At 42.6% G+C, this 23,338-nt stretch overlaps 1 protein-coding gene across 1 annotated transcript in view; it reads left to right on the forward strand.

The window, feature by feature from the left end:
- Nucleotides 1-23,338, forward strand: part of LOC126262726 (probable ATP-dependent RNA helicase DDX60) — a 141,014-nt gene that overhangs the window by 2,766 nt on the left and 114,910 nt on the right. Inside the window, exon 2 of the mRNA XM_049959526.1 lies at nucleotides 22-127. Coding sequence (XP_049815483.1) covers nucleotides 22-127 — 106 coding nt within the window. The remainder of the gene's footprint in view (nucleotides 1-21; nucleotides 128-23,338) is intronic.

A 23,338-nucleotide genomic window follows, 5' to 3' on the forward strand; every position in this document is an offset into this window, starting at 1 on the left:
ATCTTTGCTCATTTCTCCCAGGGCTTTGACTTTCCTCAACTGCAACTTAATCTATCAGCATTTTGCAGAATTAAAGCAGCAAATGAAACATTTCTTCGCTTTCTCCACACAGTTGCTGATGTTGCAGGTATGCTATGAAATTGATACGTTAACCTCTTGGGTAAGCTTAACAATTTCTTCAAAAATTTTATGTGTCTCATATCAGGTTGTTTATGCTTAGTAATTCAGACATCTCTGCCCAAACTCTTTGCCTTTACAAATGTCTGCTTGTGTCTGTGTATGTGCGGATGGATATGTGTGTGTGTGCGAGTGTATACCTGTCCTTTTCCCCCCTAAGGTGGTAAGTCTTTCCGCTCCCGGGATTGGAATGACTCCTTACCCTCTCCCTTAAAACCCACATCCTTTCGTCTTTCCCTCTCCTTCCCTCTTTCCTGACGAAGCAACCGTTGGTTGCGAAAGCTTGAATTTTGTGTGTATGTTTGTGTTTGTTTGTGTGTCTATCGACATGCCAGCGCTTTCGTTTGGAAAGTCACATCATCTTTGTTTTTAGATATATTTTTTCCCACGTGGAATGTTTCCTTCTATTATATATATATATATATATATATATATATATATATATATATATATATATATATATATATATATATATATATATATATCTAAAAAGAAAGATGATGAGACTTACCAAACAAAAGCGCTGGCAGGTCGATAGACACACAAACAAACACAAATATACACACAAAATTCAAGCTTTCGCAACAAACTGTTGCCTCATCAGGAAAGAGGGAAGGAGAGGGAAAGATGAAAGGATGTGGGTTTTAAGGGAGAGGATAAGGAGTCATTCCAATCCCGGGAGCGGAAAGACTTACCTTAGGGGGAAAAAAAGGTAGGTATACACTCGCACACACACACATATCAATCCACACATACAGACACAAGCAGACATCTTTTAATATGTCTGCTTGTGTCTGTATGTGTGGATTGATATGTGTGTGTGTGCGAGTGTATACCTACCTTTTTTTCCCCCTAAGGTAAGTCTTTCCGCTCCCGGGATTGGAATGACTCCTTATCCTCTCCCTTAAAACCCACATCCTTTCATCTTTCCCTCTCCTTCCCTCTTTCCTGATGAGGCAACAGTTTGTTGCGAAAGCTTGAATTTTGTGTGTATATTTGTGTTTGTTTGTGTGTCTATCGACCTGCCAGCGCTTTTGTTTGGTAAGTCTCATCATCTTTCTTTTTAGATATATTTTTCCACGTGGAATGTTTCCCCTGGAAATTGAAATAAGAACACCGTGAATTCATTGTCCCAGGAAGGGGAAACTGTATTGACACATTCCTGGGGTCAGATACATCACATGATCACACTGACAGAACCACAGGCACATAGACACAGGCAACAGAGCATGCACAATGTCGGCACTAGTACAGTGTATATCCACCTTTCGCAGCAATGCAGGCTGCTATTCTCCCATGGAGACAATCGTAGAGATGCTGGATGTAGTCCTGTGGAACGGCTTGCCATGCCATTTCCACCTGGCGCCTCAGTTGGACCAGCGTTCGTGCTGGACGTGCAGACCGCGTGAGACGACGCTTCATCCAGTCCCAAACATGCTCAATGGGGGACAGATCCGGAGATCTTGCTGGCCAGGGTAGTTGACTTACACCTTCTAGAGCACGTTGGGTGGCACGGGATACATGCGGACGTGCATTGTCCTGTTGGAACAGCAAGTTCCCTTGCCGGTCTAGGAATGGTAGAACGATGGGTTCGATGACGGTTTGGATGTACCGTGCACTATTCAGTGTCCCCTCGACGATCACCAGTGGTGTACGGCCAGTGTAGGAGATCGCTCCCCACACCATGATGCCGGGTGTTGGCCCTGTGTGCCTCGGTCGTATGCAGTCTTGATTGTGGCGCTCACCTGCACGACGCCAAACACGCATACGACCATCATTGGCACCAAGGCAGAAGCGACTCTCATCGCTGAAGACGACACGTCTCCATTCGTCCCTCCATTCACGCCTGTCGCGACACCACTGGAGGCGGGCTGCATGATGTTGGGGCGTGAGCGGAAGACGGCCTAACGGTGTGCGGGACCGTAGCCCAGCTTCATGGAGACGGTTGCGAATGGTCCTCGCCGATACCCCAGGAGCAACAGTGTCCCTAATTTGCTGGGAAGTGGCGGTGCGGTCCCCTACGGCACTGTGTAGGATCCTACGGTCTTGGCGTGCATCCGTGCGTCGCTGCGGTCCGGTCCCAGGTCAACGGGCACGTGCACCTTCCGCCAACCACTGGCGACAACATCGATGTACTGTGGAGACCTCACGCCCCACGTGTTGAGCAATTCGGCGGTACGTCCACCTGGCCTCCCGCATGCCCACTATATGCCCTCGCTCAAAGTCCGTCAACTGCACATACGGGTCACGTCCACGCTGTCGCGGCATGCTACCAGTGTTAAAGACTGCGATGGAGCTCCGTATGCCACGGCAAACTGGCTGACACTGACGGCGGCGGTGCACAAATGCTGCGCAGCTAGCGCCATTCGACGGCCAACACCGCGGTTCCTGGTGTGTCCGCTGTGCCGTGCGTGTGATCATTGCTTGTACAGCCCTCTTGCAGTGTCCGGAGCAAGTATGGTGGGTCTGACACACCGGTGTCAATGTGTTCTTTTTTCCATTTCCAGGAGTGTATATGTTGTGTGTGTGTGTGTGTGTGTGTGTGTGTGTCCATCACCACCACCCACTCTCTCTGATCATATCTTCCTTCCCCCTTCCTCTGACTACATCCTCCTTCCCCTTTCTCATTCTATCTCTACCTTCCTTTCTTCCTTTTCTACCTGTTCAGCACCCCTCTACACATTTCTAGCTGCCTCATGCATCTCCCCTCTCTCTGTCCATTTCCTCCTCCCCTGGCTCTACCTATTCCCTCCTCTATCCATCTCAGTTCTCAGCCTTGCTCATCAGCACATGTAGCCTGTGGAATACAGTTCAATAAAGCTGGCTGATACTAGCTCCACACCTGTTATGCAAGGTAGCCTACGTGCTGTGCCTCTGACAACTAGCCTGCCCTTAAAAGTAGTTTGATTTGGCAGGCCAATATTGTTCCCATACAACATATCTGTCGTGCAAGGCAGCCTATACACCAGGAATGGGAAAATATTTATTTTGCCCATACTTCTAATCCTATTAAAGCTACTGATACTCAAGAGGCCTGCTGTTTCTGTGTCAAATTTGTTTCAAATCGATCCAGAGGTTTGGGAGGAGATCCCACACATACATACATGTTCTAATGAAAATGTGGCCCAAATATTTAACTTTTTGGACTCCAATGAATGATTTACTCAATTTTATAGCAACACCTTTTTACGAAAATCTGACCAATACTCTTCTAGTGTCTCTTTATGACCTTCCCGTGTTCTAGCAATAATCATAACGTCATCTATGTACAGTGTATGAGGAGCTTTTTCACGACATATGGAGACAAACTCTGGTACAGACGCCTCATAAACACACTTACTGACACTTTCAGACTGAATGCACACACACACTCTGCTCTACATGGACAGAGGAGTCCAAAAAATGTAGACACTCTTTGGTAGTTAATATCTTTCAAACAGAATGACATATTGTGGCAATTTTGCATGGTAGCGTTGTCCATTGTGTTCTCAATGGATCTTGGCTCGTGTTTTCCAGTGGATGAGAGTGCAGTAATGAATTAGGTAAGATTGTCGTTTGATCAATGCAAGGCTGTATTGGAGTGCTACTGAAAGTATGAAAACATGATGGAGGTACAACAGCAATGCCATAATGTATACAGAGCTCAGTCACCAACACAAACAAGAATTTACCGTATTGGGGATAAATTTGAAGCCTACGGTACTGTCCAGGATGTGTACAAGGAAAGGTCTGGCCAAACAAAAACATCATAAAGTTCAGCTTCCAGTGCTGTTGTGCTGCAACATTTTACAAGGTCACCTTGGAAATCTGTGAAGCAGGGTGTATGTGAAAGTGGGGTAAGCCAATCAAGCATACAACAAATTCTAGCTGCAAAGTGGGAAGTGTACATTCCAAGATCGCTGCATACTATGAACGAGGACGACCCAGATGCGAGTGGTTTGTAGGCATGCTTTGCAGGATGAACAGTTTGCAGGGTTGTTTATCTGATCTGATGAGGCACTGTTCAAACTGAATGGTACTGTAACCCCCACAACTTTGCGTACTGAGCTCCTGAAAATCCTCACGTTCACAGGGACAAGCATGTTAATCTACTGGGTGTAAATATGTGGTGTGGTTTGATTGGCCCATTCTGTTTTTTAAGGTACAGTAACTGGTTAGGTGTATCTTCATATGCTGCAAACATCAATGTTACCTGCCATCCAAGAGGTTTTTGAAAGTGAAATATTTGTATCTTCAATAAGATGGTGCCCCGCCTCACTACCACAGAGAGGTCAGAGACTACTTGGATGAAAATCTACCTGGATGAAGGGTAGGTTGAAGAGGAGCTGTTGAGTACTCACCAGTCTCCAAACCTCACACGTATTGATGTCTATCTATGGGGGACCTTTTAAAATGAAGTTTTATCAACAGACACCAGCTACACTGAATGATCTATGAGAATCCGTGGAGGCTTACTATGCAGCTATCACATGGACAACACTGGCAGCCTTAGTCCGTTCAACAGTGCAGTGGCATCACCATTGTTTGGCTGCTAATGGGGGTCACTTTGAACACACAAAATAATATCCCCCCCCCCCCCCCCGTGCGAGAATTGTTGGCTATCAAAGTGTGTCTGCATTTTTCTGAACCCCTCTGTATATAACAGATATGTGGACTTAAAATTTCTTGAATCTTCAAATACTAACACTTCTGATTTATAATCCACCAGAGATCACACCTACCTCAGCATAGCTGAATGCTATAATTTCAGATACATATTATTTGCTTTTCAAATTAAGTACAAATTGATGTTAAAATTTAATACTAACTTCATTGAATGTTTTAGAATGTTCTTAATAAAGAAAATTTCAATATCAGTTATCACCTTGACTTGATCTCCTATCAAAAATCAGATTATTGAAGTTACAGTGCCCACTTGTGTAAATTTTTTCCAGCCAAAGATAACTTTTATTTTTTCATTCTTGTTTAATCTTCCTAGTACTACTTCTTTATATATTCTCTGCTCAAAATTATCAACATAAATCAGAACACCAAGATTTTTAAATTAATTTCAACATTTCACAGAAGTTTTAAATGCAGCACTGTGTGTACATTGTCATACCACATAACAACTTTTAATGTTTTGGAATAGATTGTAGCTATTACGACATTTCAAAACCAGATTGCAACTCCTGGTATTTTAAGATATCAAACCAGACTGGACTGAAAGTTGTACTACACAAATCATTACGTTCTTTCTTTATTAACTGTTAACAATAATAGTCACAGCAAAATTTGATGCTCTTGGCATCTTTCTCATCCCTCTTGCCACTTGATACGATGGTGAATGTATCTGCTGGCATTAACTGCTCTCACAGATGTGAATTTCTTGCAGTGCCACTCACGGAACAGAATAAAACAACATCTTTTGTAGTTATATGCAAACAATACAAATAATATTATCATGAAATCTTAAGTCATAATTACTTTAAAACATCGTTTTGACTGACCATACATCATTGCTGCTGGAAAAATCAATAATTATACGATCGAGTATTTCATATCACTACATTAGTCTCCCACTAAGCACAATGATATATGCCCCCTAAGTGTAATGATGTATGGTTTCATCAACCTTTTTAAATCTGTCAGCTACTAATAACATAATAACAATCGTTTCATCTGTGATTCTGTTATAACCAAAACCAAGCTACTATATACTATACACTATTATAATACTAAATAATTGTAAGTAATAAAGATTCCACACCATTAATTATCATTTTAGAGTGGTATAGATTTTATCAAGTTATTTTAATTTTTTGTACGGAGGCACCTTGTGTTTGCTCATGGAACAGAGTAAAACAACATCTTTTGTAGTTATATGCAAACAATACAAATAATATTATCATGAAATCTTAAGTCATAATTACTTGCTGTGAAAGGATAGTACATTTAACTCATTTTCACATTTTATGTCATATACTAAATACCTATTGTTTCCATACTTGTTCTTTATTGAGACACTTTTCAGTGGGATTATGGCTAAGTAGAAAAGTGTATGTTTATTAGAATGTCCCATGTGTATGTGGGCTCACCTTTAGTCCTTAACAAATGCTGTTAACATTGGCTTGTTTCTCTTATTGGGTGTTGCAACGTTAATAGTGTTTCCAAATTTAGTACCATCTTTACACACTTACACTGACATTTATGTACCCTATTAACACAGTTTTGTACAGGGAAATGTCTTTAACTGTTTGTTTAAACTTTACCATCAACAGTATTGCAGGTAATAATTTTCTTTTTATTTCCTTTCATGACACGACATTATATCTAATTGTAACAATAAGTTTGGTAAACACACTTTCTTACTAATCTTTATCCTATAAAAGCAGAGGAAGCTACATTATAACCATGCTTTATCGAACAAAAGTGAGGCATTTCTTAAATAAGATTATAATTTCAGGGAATTTCTGATTTGTTTCTTCTCCATTCCTACCAAAAATGTCATAAGTCTTTGCTATTACAAATAGGGAAACAATCTGCTGGCATATTTGTCTCTTCATTTTTCTCTTTGGTACCTTTTTCTGTGCTGCAAACCTGTACTTAGACAATCTCGTACCTCCTCTGACTTTCCATTGGATGGTCTTTTTGGTGCAAACTCTGCTTGGACTTGGTTCACGATTTTTGTCTTGCTTTCCAGTTTCACTCCCAGCACTGTCTTCACCTTCCATTAACGATAATATGGTCCCCATTATTTGGTTTGACCTATCATCTTTTCCAAATTTTTACAGAAGTGCATGCCTTGCAGAGAAGGTCATCCACTGTGATGTATCCTCTGCCTCTGTACCTTTTCACCCTGACACCCTTCCTTCCTGTTGTTGTAGTACACCCAAAACCCAGCACAGTAGCCATCCCATTGTGGGGAGGGGGAGGGGAGTCATCAAGTACCTGCATTGTAGCACCCCCCTGACCATGCAGGGATCGCATTGTTGGTGCCTGCACTGTACACTCCCCGTGTATGTCGTGGAATATGTGCCCATGATGACTGGTGCATGGGGACTCCAAGCAACAAACTACTGGCCAGGTAGCATTGCTTAGGCTGGATGATTCCCATGGGGAGAGCCCCATTTGGAGTATGTGTCACCATGGTGGATAGTTCGTACATGAAGTGACTTAAACTTTCTCCTGCTGATGGTCACACAGCCCCTGCAATCTCTTTGAATGGAAAGAGCTCAAATGATGCCACGAAATTTGATCCCAACACATTCCCTTCCCTGACCATGCTGAGGGAGAACATAAGATTGGATGACAAGGAGAAAAATACTCCCCTTAGTAGCTGGTCTATACCAGGACTGGCAGGGACGCCTTTTTGGTGACAAACATTTATATTGTGTCAGTGAATTTACAGCCGTCTCTAAGATGAAGAGCAGCTCCATCCTGATTAAAATGCCATCTCCAGATGCTGCTCTCTTGTGAATTGTTAGGTGACACAGCTGTAACTGTCATTCCCCACAAGAGTCTCAGTATGGTCTAGGGCATCATCTTTCACTGTGATCTTCTTTTGCAATCTGACAAAGAGCTGCAGGCCAACTTAGAGTGATGGGTGGGATGTGCACTTCATTTGTCATGTCCATAGAGAACTAAAGGAAAACATCTTGGCTTTCAAGGGTGATGTGTTGCCTGAGAAGGTCAAGGTAATGGTCTGCTGCTGTGATGTGAAACCCTATGTTCCTCCTATGAGATGCTTCAAGTGTATGTAATTCAGACTTAACCCTTCTGGTTGCATGGTTACCCCTGTCTGCAGAGATTGTGGTCATCTATTGCATGTGAATGTTCGTTGTGCCCCTCCCTCCAGCTGTGTAAGCTGCAGTGAGCTCCATTCTCCATGCTCATCAGATTGCTCCAGTTTTAAGCATGAGAAGAAAATCTAGGAGTATAAGATACTGGAGAAGCTCAAATATCAAGATGCCAGAAAAAAGTATGAGCAACTTAATCCCATACAGATGACCCAATCTTATGCTACAGCCGTAGTGTCATCACCTTCTCTGTCAATGGTGCTTTCCCCTGTTGTGCCTCTTACAGTGGGCCCTCAGAACGGCCCACTAATGCCTGACCCCTAGGCAGTTGGGTGTCCTTCCAGTGCTTCCACTGCACCTACTTTGGGAGTATTGGCTTCCCACGTGCTGGTATACCGGTCCCTGTCCCCCAGCGAGAGGTGCCTCATTCTCCTCCGGCTTCTCTAGCTAGGAAGAGGTCCCTCAGAACTCCGTCTTCCACAGTTTCTCCTGGTCCCCAGCCAGACTGCAACCGGTGCCTGTAGGAACCACAGTCCGTTCGCTGCTGGACTTCTCGACCTTCCTCTGTCCCTGAAACCAATTCAGGGAAACCTTGCCAGTCCTTGTCTTCTAAGGAGAAAAAGGACAAATGGAAGTGCTCTAACATGAAGAAAAAACTGGTGGGCCCCATGCCACCGAACTCTGCTTGTACTCCTTCTTTGCCCAAAGTGGAGATCCTGGTGGCTCCTGAGGCACCACATCTCCCCAGGCAATGTGCCGCAGAACCTATGTCAGTGGATCCCCTGACATCTCAACCGGTGGCAGCACATGACTCTAGATCATAAACTGTCCCCCCCCCACCCCCCTCCTACATCACCTAGTCACTTCATGCCCCCTTAGTATTCAGACTATCTGACTCCTCCAGTGGAATTGTAACAGAATTTTCTTCCACCTGTCTGAGCTATGGCAGCTTTCAAGCACTCACTCTGCATTCTGTATTGCCATCCAGGAAACATGTTTTCAAGCAAGTCAGACGCCTATCCTTTTTAGCTACCAAGATTGTTGTATGAATCATACTGACTTTGTGAGAGTATTGTGTGGAGTGTGTACTTATGTTCTGGACTTTATCTATAGTGACCTTGTGCCCCATGATACACCTTTGGAGGCTGTGGCTCTTCAGGTAAGGGCACATTAGGATTTTACCATCTATAATGTTTATCACCCTCCCAATGATGTCATGTCCTAGGGTGTACTGTCTACATAACTCATTCAGCTTCTCTCAACTTTCCTGGTCTGGGGCAACTTCAACACCCATAATCCTTTGTGGGGTGGAACAATGATCACTGGTCATGGTGAAGACATCGGAAATTTACTGGCACAGCTCGATCTTTGCCTCTTAAACTCTGATGCACCCACACACTTCAGTGTAGCACACAGAACTTATTCGGCCATTGATCTTTCCTTTTGCAGCCCTGATCTACTACCATCTATCCACTGTAGAGTTCCCGATGACCTGTGTGATAGTGACCACATCCAGATGTTCCTGTCCCTCTCTGGGCATTGCTTCCCTGGACGCCCACTCGTTTGGGTTCTCAGTCATGCTGACAGGGATGGGTTCACCTCTGCTGTTGTCCTCTCCATCACAAGGGAGTATTGATGTGGCTACTCAGCGTACAATGGCAGCCATTCTTTTGGCAGCCAGCCAAGCCATCCCCTCATCCTTGGATCTCCCTGTCGGAAGACGGTGCCCTGGTGGACCCCAGAGATGTCTTGTCCATTAGAGATTGTAGACGTGCTCTCCAACAGCACAAGTGTCACGCTTCACTGGAGTACCTCATTGCCTTTAAATGGCCCCATACCCATGTCCGCTACTTCATAAAATGACGAAAGCAAGAATCTTGGGAATGCTAAGTTTCCAACATTGGATCACATAGCTCTCCAGTTATGGGCAAAGATCAGATACCTCTCGGCTTCCAGTCCCCTGCTGGTGTACAAAGTATTTCATTAGATGGTGGCATTTATACTGATCCAGTGGCTGTTGCCGAACATTTTGCTGAACATTATGCTCATATATCTATGTCTGAGAACTATCAGCTGCCTTTTCACTCGTAAAGCAGAGGGTGGAACAGATGCACTTACCTTTTACTAAAAGACATCTGGATCCAAAGAATGCTCCAGTCAGTGAATGGGAACTCTCCAGTGTCCTAGCCCATTGCCCTGATATTGCCCCAGGGCCAGACCACATCCACAACCAAATGCTGAAACATCCTCCAGTGGATTTTCAGTGTCACATCCTTTCCATCTTTAATCAGATCTGGAATGAGGGTGAGTTTCCATCTCAGTGGCAAGAAAGACGTGATAGTTCCGGTACTGAAATCAGGTAAGAACCCCCCAGAGATGGACAGTTATCACCCTATAAACCTTAGTGGCATTGTCTGTAAGTTGCTTGAATGCATGCTGAGGAAGAGGCTATGTTGGCTGCTTGAGTCTTGGGGCCTTTTGGCTGTATCTCAGGGCAGTTTTTGCAAAGGCTGCTCTACTACTGATAATTTGGTTTACTTGGAGTCCACCATCCAGACAGCTGCTGCGTGTCGCCAGTGCCTCATCGCTCTGTTTTTACATCTACGGGAGGCTTATGACATGACATGGCATCATCACATCCTTACTACATTACACGAGTGAGGTCTCTGGACTCCATTCCTGATTTTCTTACAAGAACTTCTTGTCGCACCATATGTCCCGAGTTCAAGGGGGTGTTTCTCTCAGGGCTGTGATTTGAATGTCCCCGTCTTTCTGGTGTCCATCAGTGGTCTAGCAGCAGCTGTGGGGACTTTGGTATCTCCCTCCTAATATGCCAGCGATTTTTTTGTTACTGTTGCTCCTCTAGTACGGGTGTCACTGAGCGTTGCCTACAGAGCACCATACAAAAGGGGCAGCCATCGGCTCTCACCCATGGCTTTCGATTTTCAGCCACCAAGACTCATACCATGCAGTTTTATTGCCATTGTACTGCCCATCCACACCCAGAGCTTTACGTACACAATTAATTACTTCTTGCAGTTGAGAGACACCATTTTTTGGACTGGTCTTAGATTCTCAGCCGACATGGTTTCCCCACCTCCACCAACTTAAGTGAAAGTGTTGGCGACACCTCAGTACACTTCACTGCCTCAGAAACACTAGCTGGGGTACAGATCTCTCTACTCTTTTGCGACTCTACAAAGCCATTAATCTGTCTTGTCTTGATTATGGGAGTAAAAATATAAATGTCTTGGTGACTAGGGCCTCCCGTCAGGTAGACTGTTTGTCGGGTGCAAGTCTTTTGATTTGATGCCATTTCGGTGACTTGCGCGTCGATGGGGATGAAATGATGATGATTTGGACAACACAACACCCTGTCCCTGAGCGGAGAAAATCTCTGACCCAGCCGGGAATCAAACCTGGGCCCTTAGGATTGACATTCTGTCATGCTGACCACTCAGCTACCGGGGGCAAATGATTATGAGAGTCTTGCATATGGTTCAGAATCATCCTCAGCATTGCAGATACTAGACCCCATTCACCATTGTGTGGGTTTTAACTTGCAACATGAGCCTTCTCAACTAGCCTTGTGAACAATCTACTAGTCAAGGCTGGAATCCCTCCATTACCTGTCAGGTGCTAACAACAGCTCATGAATTACACTATATGCATTCGTAGCTTCCCAGAACATTCCAACTGCCATCTCCTTTTCCCTGGATGGGAGCTCTACCTCCCACAACAGTGACCCAGAATTGGGTTAATGATTGCTGTGTGCCTACAATCTGTCTCTTCAGAACTGCAACTTTCTCCATTATCACCTCTGGTCAGGGAGACATCGCATCTGCCACCACATGCCCTGACCTCAGAATTGTCTTGAAGTATCATTTGTTCCAAGATATTCTGTTGACCCCACAATTTTTTGCTGCCTGTTCTTGGGTGTTCTCAAGACATGTCCAGGTTCAGAATTTGTATTTACCAATGACTCAACAGTCGACGGATGAACAGGCTTTGCATCCACACATGCATGGTGCAGTGAACTCCACTCTGTGCCAAATGGCTGCAGAGTCTTTACTGCTGAATTAATGGCCATAAAACTAGCTCTTAACCATGTTCATTCTTGCACTGGCAAGAGTATCCTAATCTGTAGTAACTCCCGTAGCAGCCTTCAGTTTATAGACTAGTGCTACTCTCCTCACCCACTGCTTACAGGTACCCAGGATTTTCTCTCTGACCTCCATCAAGCTGAATGGTCAGTCATTTTCATTTGGACCCCGCATGTTGAGATTTCAGGAAATGAATGAGCTGACCGGTTGGCCAAATTGGCCACCTGGATGCAGATTGTGGGAATGAGGGCCCCAGAAGCAGACCTTTGGTCATTTACATGCCATTGATTGCTGGAAGTCTGGAATTCAGAATAATAGGTCCTGATCTCCCCTAATAAACTGAAAACAATTAAGGAGATCACAACCACATGGCAGTCTCCCCTGCATGTTTCTTGCAGGGAAGACACCCTCCTCTGCTGACTCTGCGTTGGCACACTTGGCTGACTCATATTCTCTGACATGAGGATCCTTATCACTGCCTGATGGTAGCTCATTTACTCATAGACTCTAATTTGGCTGCTTTGAGGTGACACCGTAATCTTCCTGCCACACTATCTCTGGTGTTAGCAGATGACACCAAAGCGGCTGACCTAGTGTTATGTTTTGCCTGTGAAGGTTGTTTCTATTCATTCCTTTAAGGCAGGGCTTTATGGCCTCAGTGACCACCTGAGGGTTTGGTAGGGCATCCCTCTCCTGCGAACCTCAAAGTTTTTATTTCTTCTCCATGAATTTTAATACCTATTCCGAATTTTTCTTTTGTTTCCTTTACTGCTTGCTCAATATACAGATTGAATAAAATCGGGGAGAGGCTACAACCCTGTCTCACTCCCTTCCCAACCACTGCTTCCCTTTCATGCCCCTCCACTCTTATAACTGCCATCTGGTTTCTGTACAAATTGTAAATAGCCTTTCGCTCCCTGTATTTTACCCCTGCCACCTTCAGAATTTGAAAGAGAGTATTCCAGTTCACATTGTCAAAAGCTTTCTCTAAGTCTACAAATGCTAGAAACGTAGGTTTGCTTTTTCTTAATCTTTCTTCTAAGATAAGTCGTAAGGTTAGTATTGCCTCACGTGTTCCAACATTTCTACGGAATACAAACTGATCTTCCCCGAGGTCCGCTTCTACCAGTTTTTCCATTCGTCTGTAAAGAATTCGCGTTAGTATTTTGCAGCTGTGACTTATTAAACTGATAGTTTGGTAATTTTCACATCTGTCAACACCTGCTTTCTTTGGGATTGGAATTATTATATTCTTCTTGAAGTCTGTGGGTATTTCGCCTGTCTCATACATCTTGCTCACCAGATGGTAGAGTTTTGTCATGACTGGCTCTCCCAAGGCTGTCAGTAGTTCTAATGGAATGTTGTCTACTCCCTGGGCCTTGTTTCGACTCAGGTCTTTCAGTTCTCTGTCAAACTCTTCACGCAGTATCTTATCTCCCATTTTGTCTTCATCTACATCCTCTTCCATTTCCATAATATTGTCCTCAAGTACATCGCCCTTGTATAAACCCTCTATATACTCCTTCCACCTTTCTGCCTTCCCTTCTTTGCTTAGAACTGGGTTTCCATCTGAGCTCTTGATATTCATACAAGTGGTTCTCTTCTCTCCAAAGGTCTCTTTAATTTTCCTGTAGGCAGTATCTATCTTACCCCTCGTGAGATAAGCCTCTACATCCTTACATTTGTCTTCTAGCCATCCCTGCTTAGCCATTTTGCACTTCCTGTCAATCTCATTTTTGAGACGTTTGGATTCCTTTTTGCCTGCTTCATTTACTGCATTTTTATATTTTCTCTTTTCATCAATTAAATTCAATATTTCTTCTGTTACCCAAGGATTTCTATTAGCCCTCATCTTTTTACCTACTTGATCGTCTGCTGCCTTCACTACTTCATCCCTCAGAGCTACCCATTCTTCTTCCACTGTATTTCTTTCCCCCATTCCTGTCAATTGTTCCCTTATACTCTCCCTGAAACTCTCTACAACCTCTGGTTTAATCAGTTTATCAAGGTCCCATCTCCTTAAAGTCCCATATTTTTGCCGTTTCTTCAGTTTTACTCTGCAGTTCATAACCAATAGATTGTGGTCAGAGTCCACATCCGCCTGTGGAAATGTCTTACAATTTAAGACCTGGTTCCTAAATCTCTGTCTTACCAGTATATAATCTATCTGATACCTTTTAGTATCTCCAGGATTCTTCCATGTATACAACCTTCTTTTATGATTCTTGAACCAAGTGTTAGCTATGATTAAGTTATGCTCTGTGCAAAATTCTGCCAGACGGCTTCTGATTTCATTTCTTCCCCCCAATCCATATTCACCTACTATGTTTGTTTCCTTCTCTCCCTTTTCCTACTGACAAATTCCAGTCACCCATGACTATTAAATTTTCGTCTCCCTTCACTACCTGAATAATTTCTTTTATCTCATCATACATTTCTTCAATTTCTTCATCATCTGCCGAGCTAGTTGGCATATAAACTTGTACTACTGTAGTAGGCGTGGGCTTTGTGTCTATCTTGGCCACAATAATGCGTTCACTATGCTGTTTGTAGTATCTTACCCGCACTCCTATTTTTTTATTCATTATTAAACCTACTCCTGCATTACCCCTATTTGATTTTGTGTTTATAACCCTGTAATCACCTGACCAAAAGTCTTGTTCCTCCTGCCACCGAACTTCACTAATTCCCACTATATCTAACTTTAACCTATCCATTTCCCTTTTTAAATTTTCTAACCTACCTGCCCGATTATGGGATCTGACATTCCATGCTCCGATCCGTAGAATGCCAGTTTTCTTTCTCCTGATAACGACATCCTCTTGAGTAGTCCCCGCCCGGAGATCCGAATGGGGGACTATTTTACCTCCGGAATATTTTACCCTAGAGGACGTCATCATCATTTACTATATACATATTAATTATTTTTCTCACTGCCATTGCTATCCCATGTTAAGGACATTATAGCCCCAGAAAGACAATGCTCAGGGACCCGCCAACATGTTAAGTCCTTCACAAATTCCTATATTATTGAGTTAAAGAGAGAGACTGTATCGCCCTGCCCTGAAATGCCTTCAACCCCTGTCATGCACAGATCCACTCTAGTAAGCCCCATATTTGATCTCACATAGACCATCACATTGATCCTTTATTTTATTTATTTTACACATCTAATTCTGTAGGTCCAAATTGAGGAGCAAATCTCCAAGGTCATGGAATGTGTCAGTACTTGAAATTACAACATGAAAGTAATAACAGATAAAATAAAATGTTTATGAACTCCCAAAAAAAGACAAGCCGTAAGTTTATGTAAACGCAGTCAACAATATAACAGAGGAATTAGTGTAGTTTTTCAAGGAACTCCTCAACAGAATAAAAAAAGGCACCCACAAGGCCTCTTCAGTTTCTATTTGAACGCACGTTGATTACTGCTAAGATTTTTGAATTCTCGTGGCAGCTTACTGAAAATGGGGGCAGCAGTATACTGCACACCTTTCTGCACAAGGGTCAAGGAAGTGCAATCCAATGCAGATTGCATTTCTTCCTAGTATTAACTGAGTGAAAGCTGAGGTTCGCGAACTTACACCACGTATCACCAGAAACACCCATTTCTGAGCTAAAAATATCCTTTGAGAATGGGAAGAGTTACCCCAAAATATAATACCATATGTCATAAGCAAATGAAAATTAGCAAATTAGACTACTTTTCATGTTGGACTATCACTTACTTCAGATACCATTCGAATAGCAAAAATGGCATCTGTAAGCCTTTGAACAAGATCCTGAATGTGGGCTTTCCATGACAGTGTACTATCTATCTGAACACCTAGAAATTTGAACTGTTCAGTATCGCTAATCATATGCCCATTCTGTGAAATTAAAATGTTGGGTTTTGTTGAATTGTGTTAGAAACTGTAAAAACTGAGTCTTACTGTAATGTAACATTAATTTATTTTCTACAAGCCATGAACTTATGTCATGAACTGCACTATTTAAAACAGAGCTAATGTTGCACACAACATCCTTTACTACCAAGCTAGGTTCATCAGCAAGCAGAAATATTTTAGAATTACCTGTAATACTAGAGGGCATATCATTTATATAAATAAGGAACAGAAGTGTCCCCAGCACTGATCCCTGGGGCACCCACCACTTGACCGGGCCCCACATCAAGCCATTCTCAACAGTGTGAATAATGACATTTTGCTGTCTGTTGTTAAAGTAAGATGTGAACCGATTGTGAGCTATCGCCCAGATTCCATAATGGCCCAACTTCTGCAGCGATATTTTTTGGTCAATACAATCAAAGGACATAGGTAAGTCAAAAAAGATGCCTAGCATTCGAAATCTTTTATTTAATCCATGCGGTACCTCACAGAGAAAAGAGAATATAGCATTTTCAGTTGTTAAACCATTTCTAAAACTGAACTATACATTTGATAGCAAATTATGTGAGATAAAATTTCCATCATTCCTGCTTCTGGCAGTCTGTAGATGATACATCTGTGGTGTGGCACCCTGGAACAGAGATATTAGCTATATTCCTCCAGTGTCTGAACTCACTCCATCCGAATATACAATTTGCCATGGAAATGGAGAAAGATGACTTCTTACCATTCCTGGATCTAATATTTACAAGAAAAGCTGATGGTACAGTGGGACATAGTGTCTATTGCAGACTAAGTCACACAAAGTTATATTTTCAGGCCACAAGTGGTCATCATCCTGCACAATGTGTAAGTGTCTTACACTCTTTGGTACTTACAGCACATGTGGTTTCAGATACTGAGAGTCTACCTGGTGAGCTACAACACCTAAGAATGGTATTCAAACAGAAGGACTATTCTGAGGAAGTTACATCTACATCTACATTTACAATGGTACATTGAAGTCCACCTTACGATGCTTGGTGGAGGGCACCTCATACCTCTACTAGTCATTTCCTTTCCTGTTCCACTTACATATAGAATGAGGGAAAAACAATTGTCTATATGCCTCCATATGAGCCCTAATTTCTTGTATGTTATATTTGTGGTCCTTCTCTGCAATATATGTTGGAGGCAACAGAATTGTTCTACAGTCAGCTTCAGATGCCAGTTCTCTAAGTTTTCTCAATAGTGTTCCTCGAAAAGAATGTCACTTTCCCTCCAGGGATTCTCGTTTGAGTTCCTGAGGCATCTCCATGACACTTGCTTATTGTTCAAACCTGCCAGTAACAAATCTAGCAGCCCGCCTCTGAATTGCTTCATGTCTTCCTTTAATCTGGCCAGGTATGGATTCCAAGCACTAGCTCAGGAGTCAAAAATAGGTCTCAGAAGAGTCCAGTCTGTGGTCTCCTTTACAGATGAACCACACTTTCCTAGAATTCTCCCAATGAACCAAAGTGAACCATTCAGCTTTCCTACTAAAATTCCCACATGCTCATTTCACTTTGCGGCATTACACCCAAATATTTAACTGTCGTGACTGTGTCAAGCAGGACATTACTAATGCTGTATCCCAACATTATGGGTTTGTTTTTCCACATTAACCTACATTTTCCTACATTCATCTCACCAACTATATATTTTGTCTAAGTCATCTTGTATCTTTCTAAAGTCACTTAACAACAACACCTTACCACACGCCACAGCTTCTGCAGCAAGCAAACACAGCTTGCTGCCCACCCTGTGCACCGAATCATTTATGTATATTGAGAACAATAGTGGTCCTATCACACTTTCCTGCAGTACTCCTTATGACTTTCCTGCAGTACTCCTTATGATACCATTGTCTCTGATGAACATTCATTATCAAGGGCAACATTCTGGGTTCTCTATAACTTAAGAAGTCTTCGAGCTACTCACATATTTGTGAACCTATTCCTTGTGCTTGTACCTTCTTTAACAGCCTACCATGAGGCACTGTGTCAAACGCTTTTTGGAAATCTAGAAATATGGAATCTGCCTGTTGCCTTTATCCATAGTTTGCAGTACATCATATGAGAAAAGGGCAAGCTGAGTTTCGCATGAGTGATGCTTTCTAAAACGATGCTGATTTGTGGGCATAAGCTTCTCAGTATGAAGAAAAATTATTATATTTGAACTGAGAATATGTTTGAGGATTGTGAAGCAAACATATGTTATGGATATTGATCTGTAATTTTGTGGGTCCATTCTCATGCCCTTGAACAAAGGAGTTACCTCTGCTTTTTTCAGGTCCTTTAGGACTTTGCACTGGGTGAGAGATTTGCGATAAATGGAAGCTAAGTAAGGGGCCAGTGCCGTAGAGGACTCTTTGAAAAATCAAATCGGGATTCTGTCCAGACCTGGTGACTTACTTGTTTTCAACTTCTTCAGTTGTTTCCCTATGCTAGGGATGTTCATTACTATGTTGCCCATATGGGAGTCTATTTGATCATCAAATGATGATGTGTTTGAATGATTCTCCTGCATGAATGATTTCTTGAAACTGAAATTTAAAACTGTGGCTTTCATTTTGCTATCTTCAACTGCCACACCAGATAGGCCAGCAAGTGACTGGATGGAAGCCTCAGATCCACTTAGCAATTTTATGTAGGACCAGATCTTTTGCTAAGGTGTGAAGATGGTTGTAGTTGTATGCTTCGCATGTAAGTCTTCTCACAGATGCTCAAATCTCTACTAACCTTTGCTTGTCATCATTTGTGTGTTCTCTTGTGAACTGAGAGTGCAACAGCCTCTGCTTTGTCAGCAGTTTCCAAATCTTATCCCGTCATTCATCCACTTACTAATCACATAATTCTCTAGACCAGGCGCGGCTCGTGGTTTCGATACTAGTTAAGGCTGCGGTATTTATCGATCGGAGCCAACATAGACCTAGGGTTACGCTACAGATTAGTCTGACATAAACAACTAAGAATTCAGGGGGAGGGGGGGCATATCACTCTCTACCCTTAATTTTACGTACTGTATCTTCTATAATCAGGTAATAAATATCATTAGAAGCTAACTTCGAGTTAAAATCTTTGGTTAGTGTTTCTAAACGTCATCATTACATTTTCCGACACTTTGCAAAAAATCATATGAAAAGACGCGTTTCGGAGAGATCTTTAATGCTATGAATGTTAACTTTGCGGCTGCTTAATATTTTAAGTGTTTTCAGTTCTAAACTTAAGGCGTTTATTGCGGTTTACCTCCAAAGCTCGAAGTTTACGAGTTCGCATGACGATACTGTGATGTTTTGGTGACGTTACAGGTCTTGTGCAAGTACAACTCACTAAAGTCTTGCAAAATACTCCGAAAAAGAAACTTGCTAATATCACACGATATCAACAAAAGCAGTCAGCATCAACAAGCAAGGAAAGTAAAGTAATGGGACAAATTTCGCGCGTTTTGTCCTCTAGTCACTTATGAAACTCTCGCTAGATGGTAGTACTGTTATGTTACTGTCGTCTAGTGCACTCTGGCGGGATATTTGCAAACTTATTCTAAATGTGGATAAAATAGCCAATGGCAGAAACAAAACTACTATGTAAAACATTATAAAACAATAATACTAAACGTCGATTAATGACGCATCGAAGCGCAGTAGAGATGTGCAGAGACAGAGATTGGATAGCAAAGTTTCGGCCACTCTACATTCCTTTATTACATAGATAGTGGAACGTGAAAAACGTGTGGTGGTTGGTATGACACCCTTAGGCTGCAAGCTCTGAGCCTTCGGGTCGCCCATAAAGAGCAGTATTATGTAGAAGCCACGCCCCCAAACCGCTACTACATGCAGCTTACGGACGTTCCAAGGCGCAGCCTAAACACTACTAACCGTTCGTAAAACATCTATCGATACAAACAGTTCCAAAAACGTTGACCGTCGTTATTTTAATCGGAATGGGAATTATGCGAAATTCGTCCTGATAATTTAAATTATGTAATACGTTCTTGCGAAATTTACTTTAACATATATTTTGGGGCGGATCCACCTCAGAGCCTTTAATTACGAGCCGCGCCTGCTCTAGACCACAATTTACAATGTCCTTAAACTCTGCACATAATTCCTCTACATCCATCATACTGAAACTAACTGATGCCACTCCATGCTCTATGTGAGACGCTAGCAACTGCTTATTTGCTCTTTCCAGCAGAAATACTCTCCTAGCCTTCTTGACTGATCTATTAACTTTTGTAACCATAATTGATATAGTAATATCACGATTGCTGAACCCCATTTTTATACTGACGTCGTTGATAAGGTCTGGCCTATTGGTAGCTATGAGGACTATGATTTTTACATCATGAGTGGGCTGCCAAACTAGCTGCTGAAGAGAGTTTTCAGATAATGTGTTCAAAAAACTGCCTGTCTGTACCATCTGCAGTGAATTCATAGGTATCACAGTGTATACTCAGTAGGTTAAAGTTGCCTCCAACTAGCTAGGCATGACCTGGGTATTTATGTGCTGCAGACCATAGACATTCTTTGAATGACTCTAGGACTATCACAGCAGAATTGGGTGGCTGGTAAAAACATCCAACAGTTAACTTGGTTTCTCCTAGACCTGTTATACACAACCCGATAACTTCACTGTCACACTCAATTTGAACCTCAGTTGTGACAATATTTTTTTCAACTTCAATGAACACATCCATTGTGAGAGCTCTAATGTGTCTCTCTGATATATGCTCCATGACTTGCTAAATATCTCAGAGATTTCCACTTCGGGTTTCAGCCAGTACTTGGTCCCGACAATAATTTGAGGATGAGAACTTTCCTGAAGGCTAGTAAATTCGGGAACTTTGTTACGAATAGTTCAACAGTTTACTGATAATATTTTGACATATGAAATGTCTTTACTCTGAATGCAGTCGGACTTCCCTAGCTGTGTACTGATTAGTGAATGGTCACCACAGTACCTCAAACTATTGCCTGGCCTCATGCACACTCTACAAGTACTCTGCTCCATGAGTAGCTGCTTCCTCTACATAGTGCACTCCTGACCTATCAAGGAGAGTCCTACAAATTTCCAATCAATAACACAGGTGTAGGAACCTGCAGCCCGGACCATCACAAAGTCGATGAATCCTTTGCGTTTAGACCCTCCACTTGACTCCAAACCAAAGGACCCTGGTCAACCTTGGAAATGATGCTGCAAATTGTGAGCTTCTTTGCAGCCCTGAACACTATCTGCCTAAGGAGCTCCATAACACTCCTAACGTTGGAGCTCCCGGTAACTAGCAACCCCCCCCCCTCCTCCCCCATGTGTCTGCTTGGACTGTACTGAAGGAATAGCCACCTGTCCTCTCACAGGGTGAATGGGCAAGGCCAGGTGATCAGTCTCCACATTGACTCTAAGCTTTGAGTCACACGAACACATTACCATCTGCCTCTCATCATCCTATAAGTGCAGATCCACTGCATTGGTACAGTAGGAGCTGCATCAGTAGTAGGGCCCGTGGATGAAACAAGCAATGCCTGAGGTATCCTATGCAATGCACCAGATTCTCTGCCATTGCTACACACTGAGGCAGCAGCCTGAAGGTGACTGGCCATAGCCAAAAGTGCATCCAGCTGTTTGCGAACTGCGGCCAGCTCCTCCTGAGTCCGTACTTAGCATGCACACATCCTACTCCTCCTAGCTAGACTGAAAAAGTAAACTAAGACTAACTGAAAACATAAACTATAAAAGCAGACAGATCCCAGATATGCAACTTGCTACCCTCCTGATGTGTCAACAATGGATGCTGATGCCTCAATTAGCTATGTAGTTGGCTGTTCAGAAGAAATGAAAACTGTGCTACAGACTGCCTGAATTTACACTTAACAGAATGCGAGCTTATACCACAAAAAATGCACAAAATTTTAGAAATGTACTATGAGGAAAACATAGGAAAAGATAAATTCTTAACTTGCCGCTCTGTAGATATTTATCAACCAAGAGCTGGAGCCTCACAGACTAATCGCGCATTCCGTTCTAAGCAAGTTCAGAGCAGGGATGGAAATGAAGATATGGAGGCACTATTCGCAATGGCGTTCTTGTCATATTTTGGCAGTTCATCTAGAAGAACAGAAAGAATCTTCAAGAAACGTGACATCAAGTGCGTGTTTTTTGGCCACCAGTAGAATTAAGGAATTTGTTATGTTCAGTCAAAGATGATCTTGACCTCAGGAAACATGCCATATATAAGATCATATGTTAATGTGGGAAATCTAATATTGGGCAGACATGCTGAACTGTGCAAGAATGTTACATCATCATACATACATGCCTGGGGCAAACTGATAAATCAGCAATAGTGGAGCATTGCCTGAAAATGGGGAATCACATGTTTTATGAGAAGACTGAAATTTCATCATCAGTGTTACCTTTCTGGGGCTATTTTCTGAAGGAGGCATACATATCCATATGGTGGACAATCTTATCAACAGGGATGCAGGATTTAAGGTAAGCACTGCCTGGTATCCAGCACTGGCTGCTGTTGAATTCAAACAAAAGGAACAAGAACTTCTAATTCATGGCTCAGTGCAGTGCACTGGTGAGATTTAATTCAATTTTTAACCAGAGGAGCACAGTCTTTGCCCACAGGACATATGCCCAAGGCCTTTCTAGCTCCCGACACCGGGCATGGTGTTCTGCTTTCCTCCAACTGTGAGCGTCTTCCCGTGGACATGTATTGCCTGCTCCTTGCCTGACAAATGTCGATGCTGCTGCTTGAATATAATCAATCATGTCTTACGGCAGTGACAACAGCATCTAGTACCACCTGAAGATGTTGAACAGTTGTATCAATGAAATATTGAGGGATTTGCACAATATGATGTGGCACAAACTCGAGAAGTGTATTTGCAATTCTCTTGTTCGCCCAAGGGCCACCTTTTTACTCTTGAGCCTTTGTGTGGATTTTGTTCTTCATCTTCTCAATTGTATCTTGGTTCTTACAAAAGAAATTTTCTTTTTGAAAATTCTTTTGTTTGGGTACTTTATGCCCACATTGTTGACGCTTCATCATATCATGAGCTACACCTGTGGAGAATGCTTCTCACATGCATTTGAAGAGAATTCAGTGATTACAGACATGTTCTTATCCACTCTTATGGTCTGAATATGAGCATTAGTTCTGTAAGGTATCAAGAAAATACAGTTATTTTCAAAACCAGTTTTTTAAATAAGACACAACATCTAGCGTATCTTTTGACCACCAGCAGAATTAAGGAATTTGTTATGCTCAGTCAAAGATGATCTTGATTGATTTTTCCAGCCGGTCAGGGTGGCCAAGTGGTTATAAGCGCTTCAGTCTGGCACCGACGACCACTACGGTCGCAGGTTCG

This window comes from Schistocerca nitens, chromosome 1 (genome assembly GCF_023898315.1).
Source record: "Schistocerca nitens isolate TAMUIC-IGC-003100 chromosome 1, iqSchNite1.1, whole genome shotgun sequence".
In the NCBI taxonomy this organism is placed as follows: domain Eukaryota; kingdom Metazoa; phylum Arthropoda; class Insecta; order Orthoptera; family Acrididae; genus Schistocerca; species Schistocerca nitens.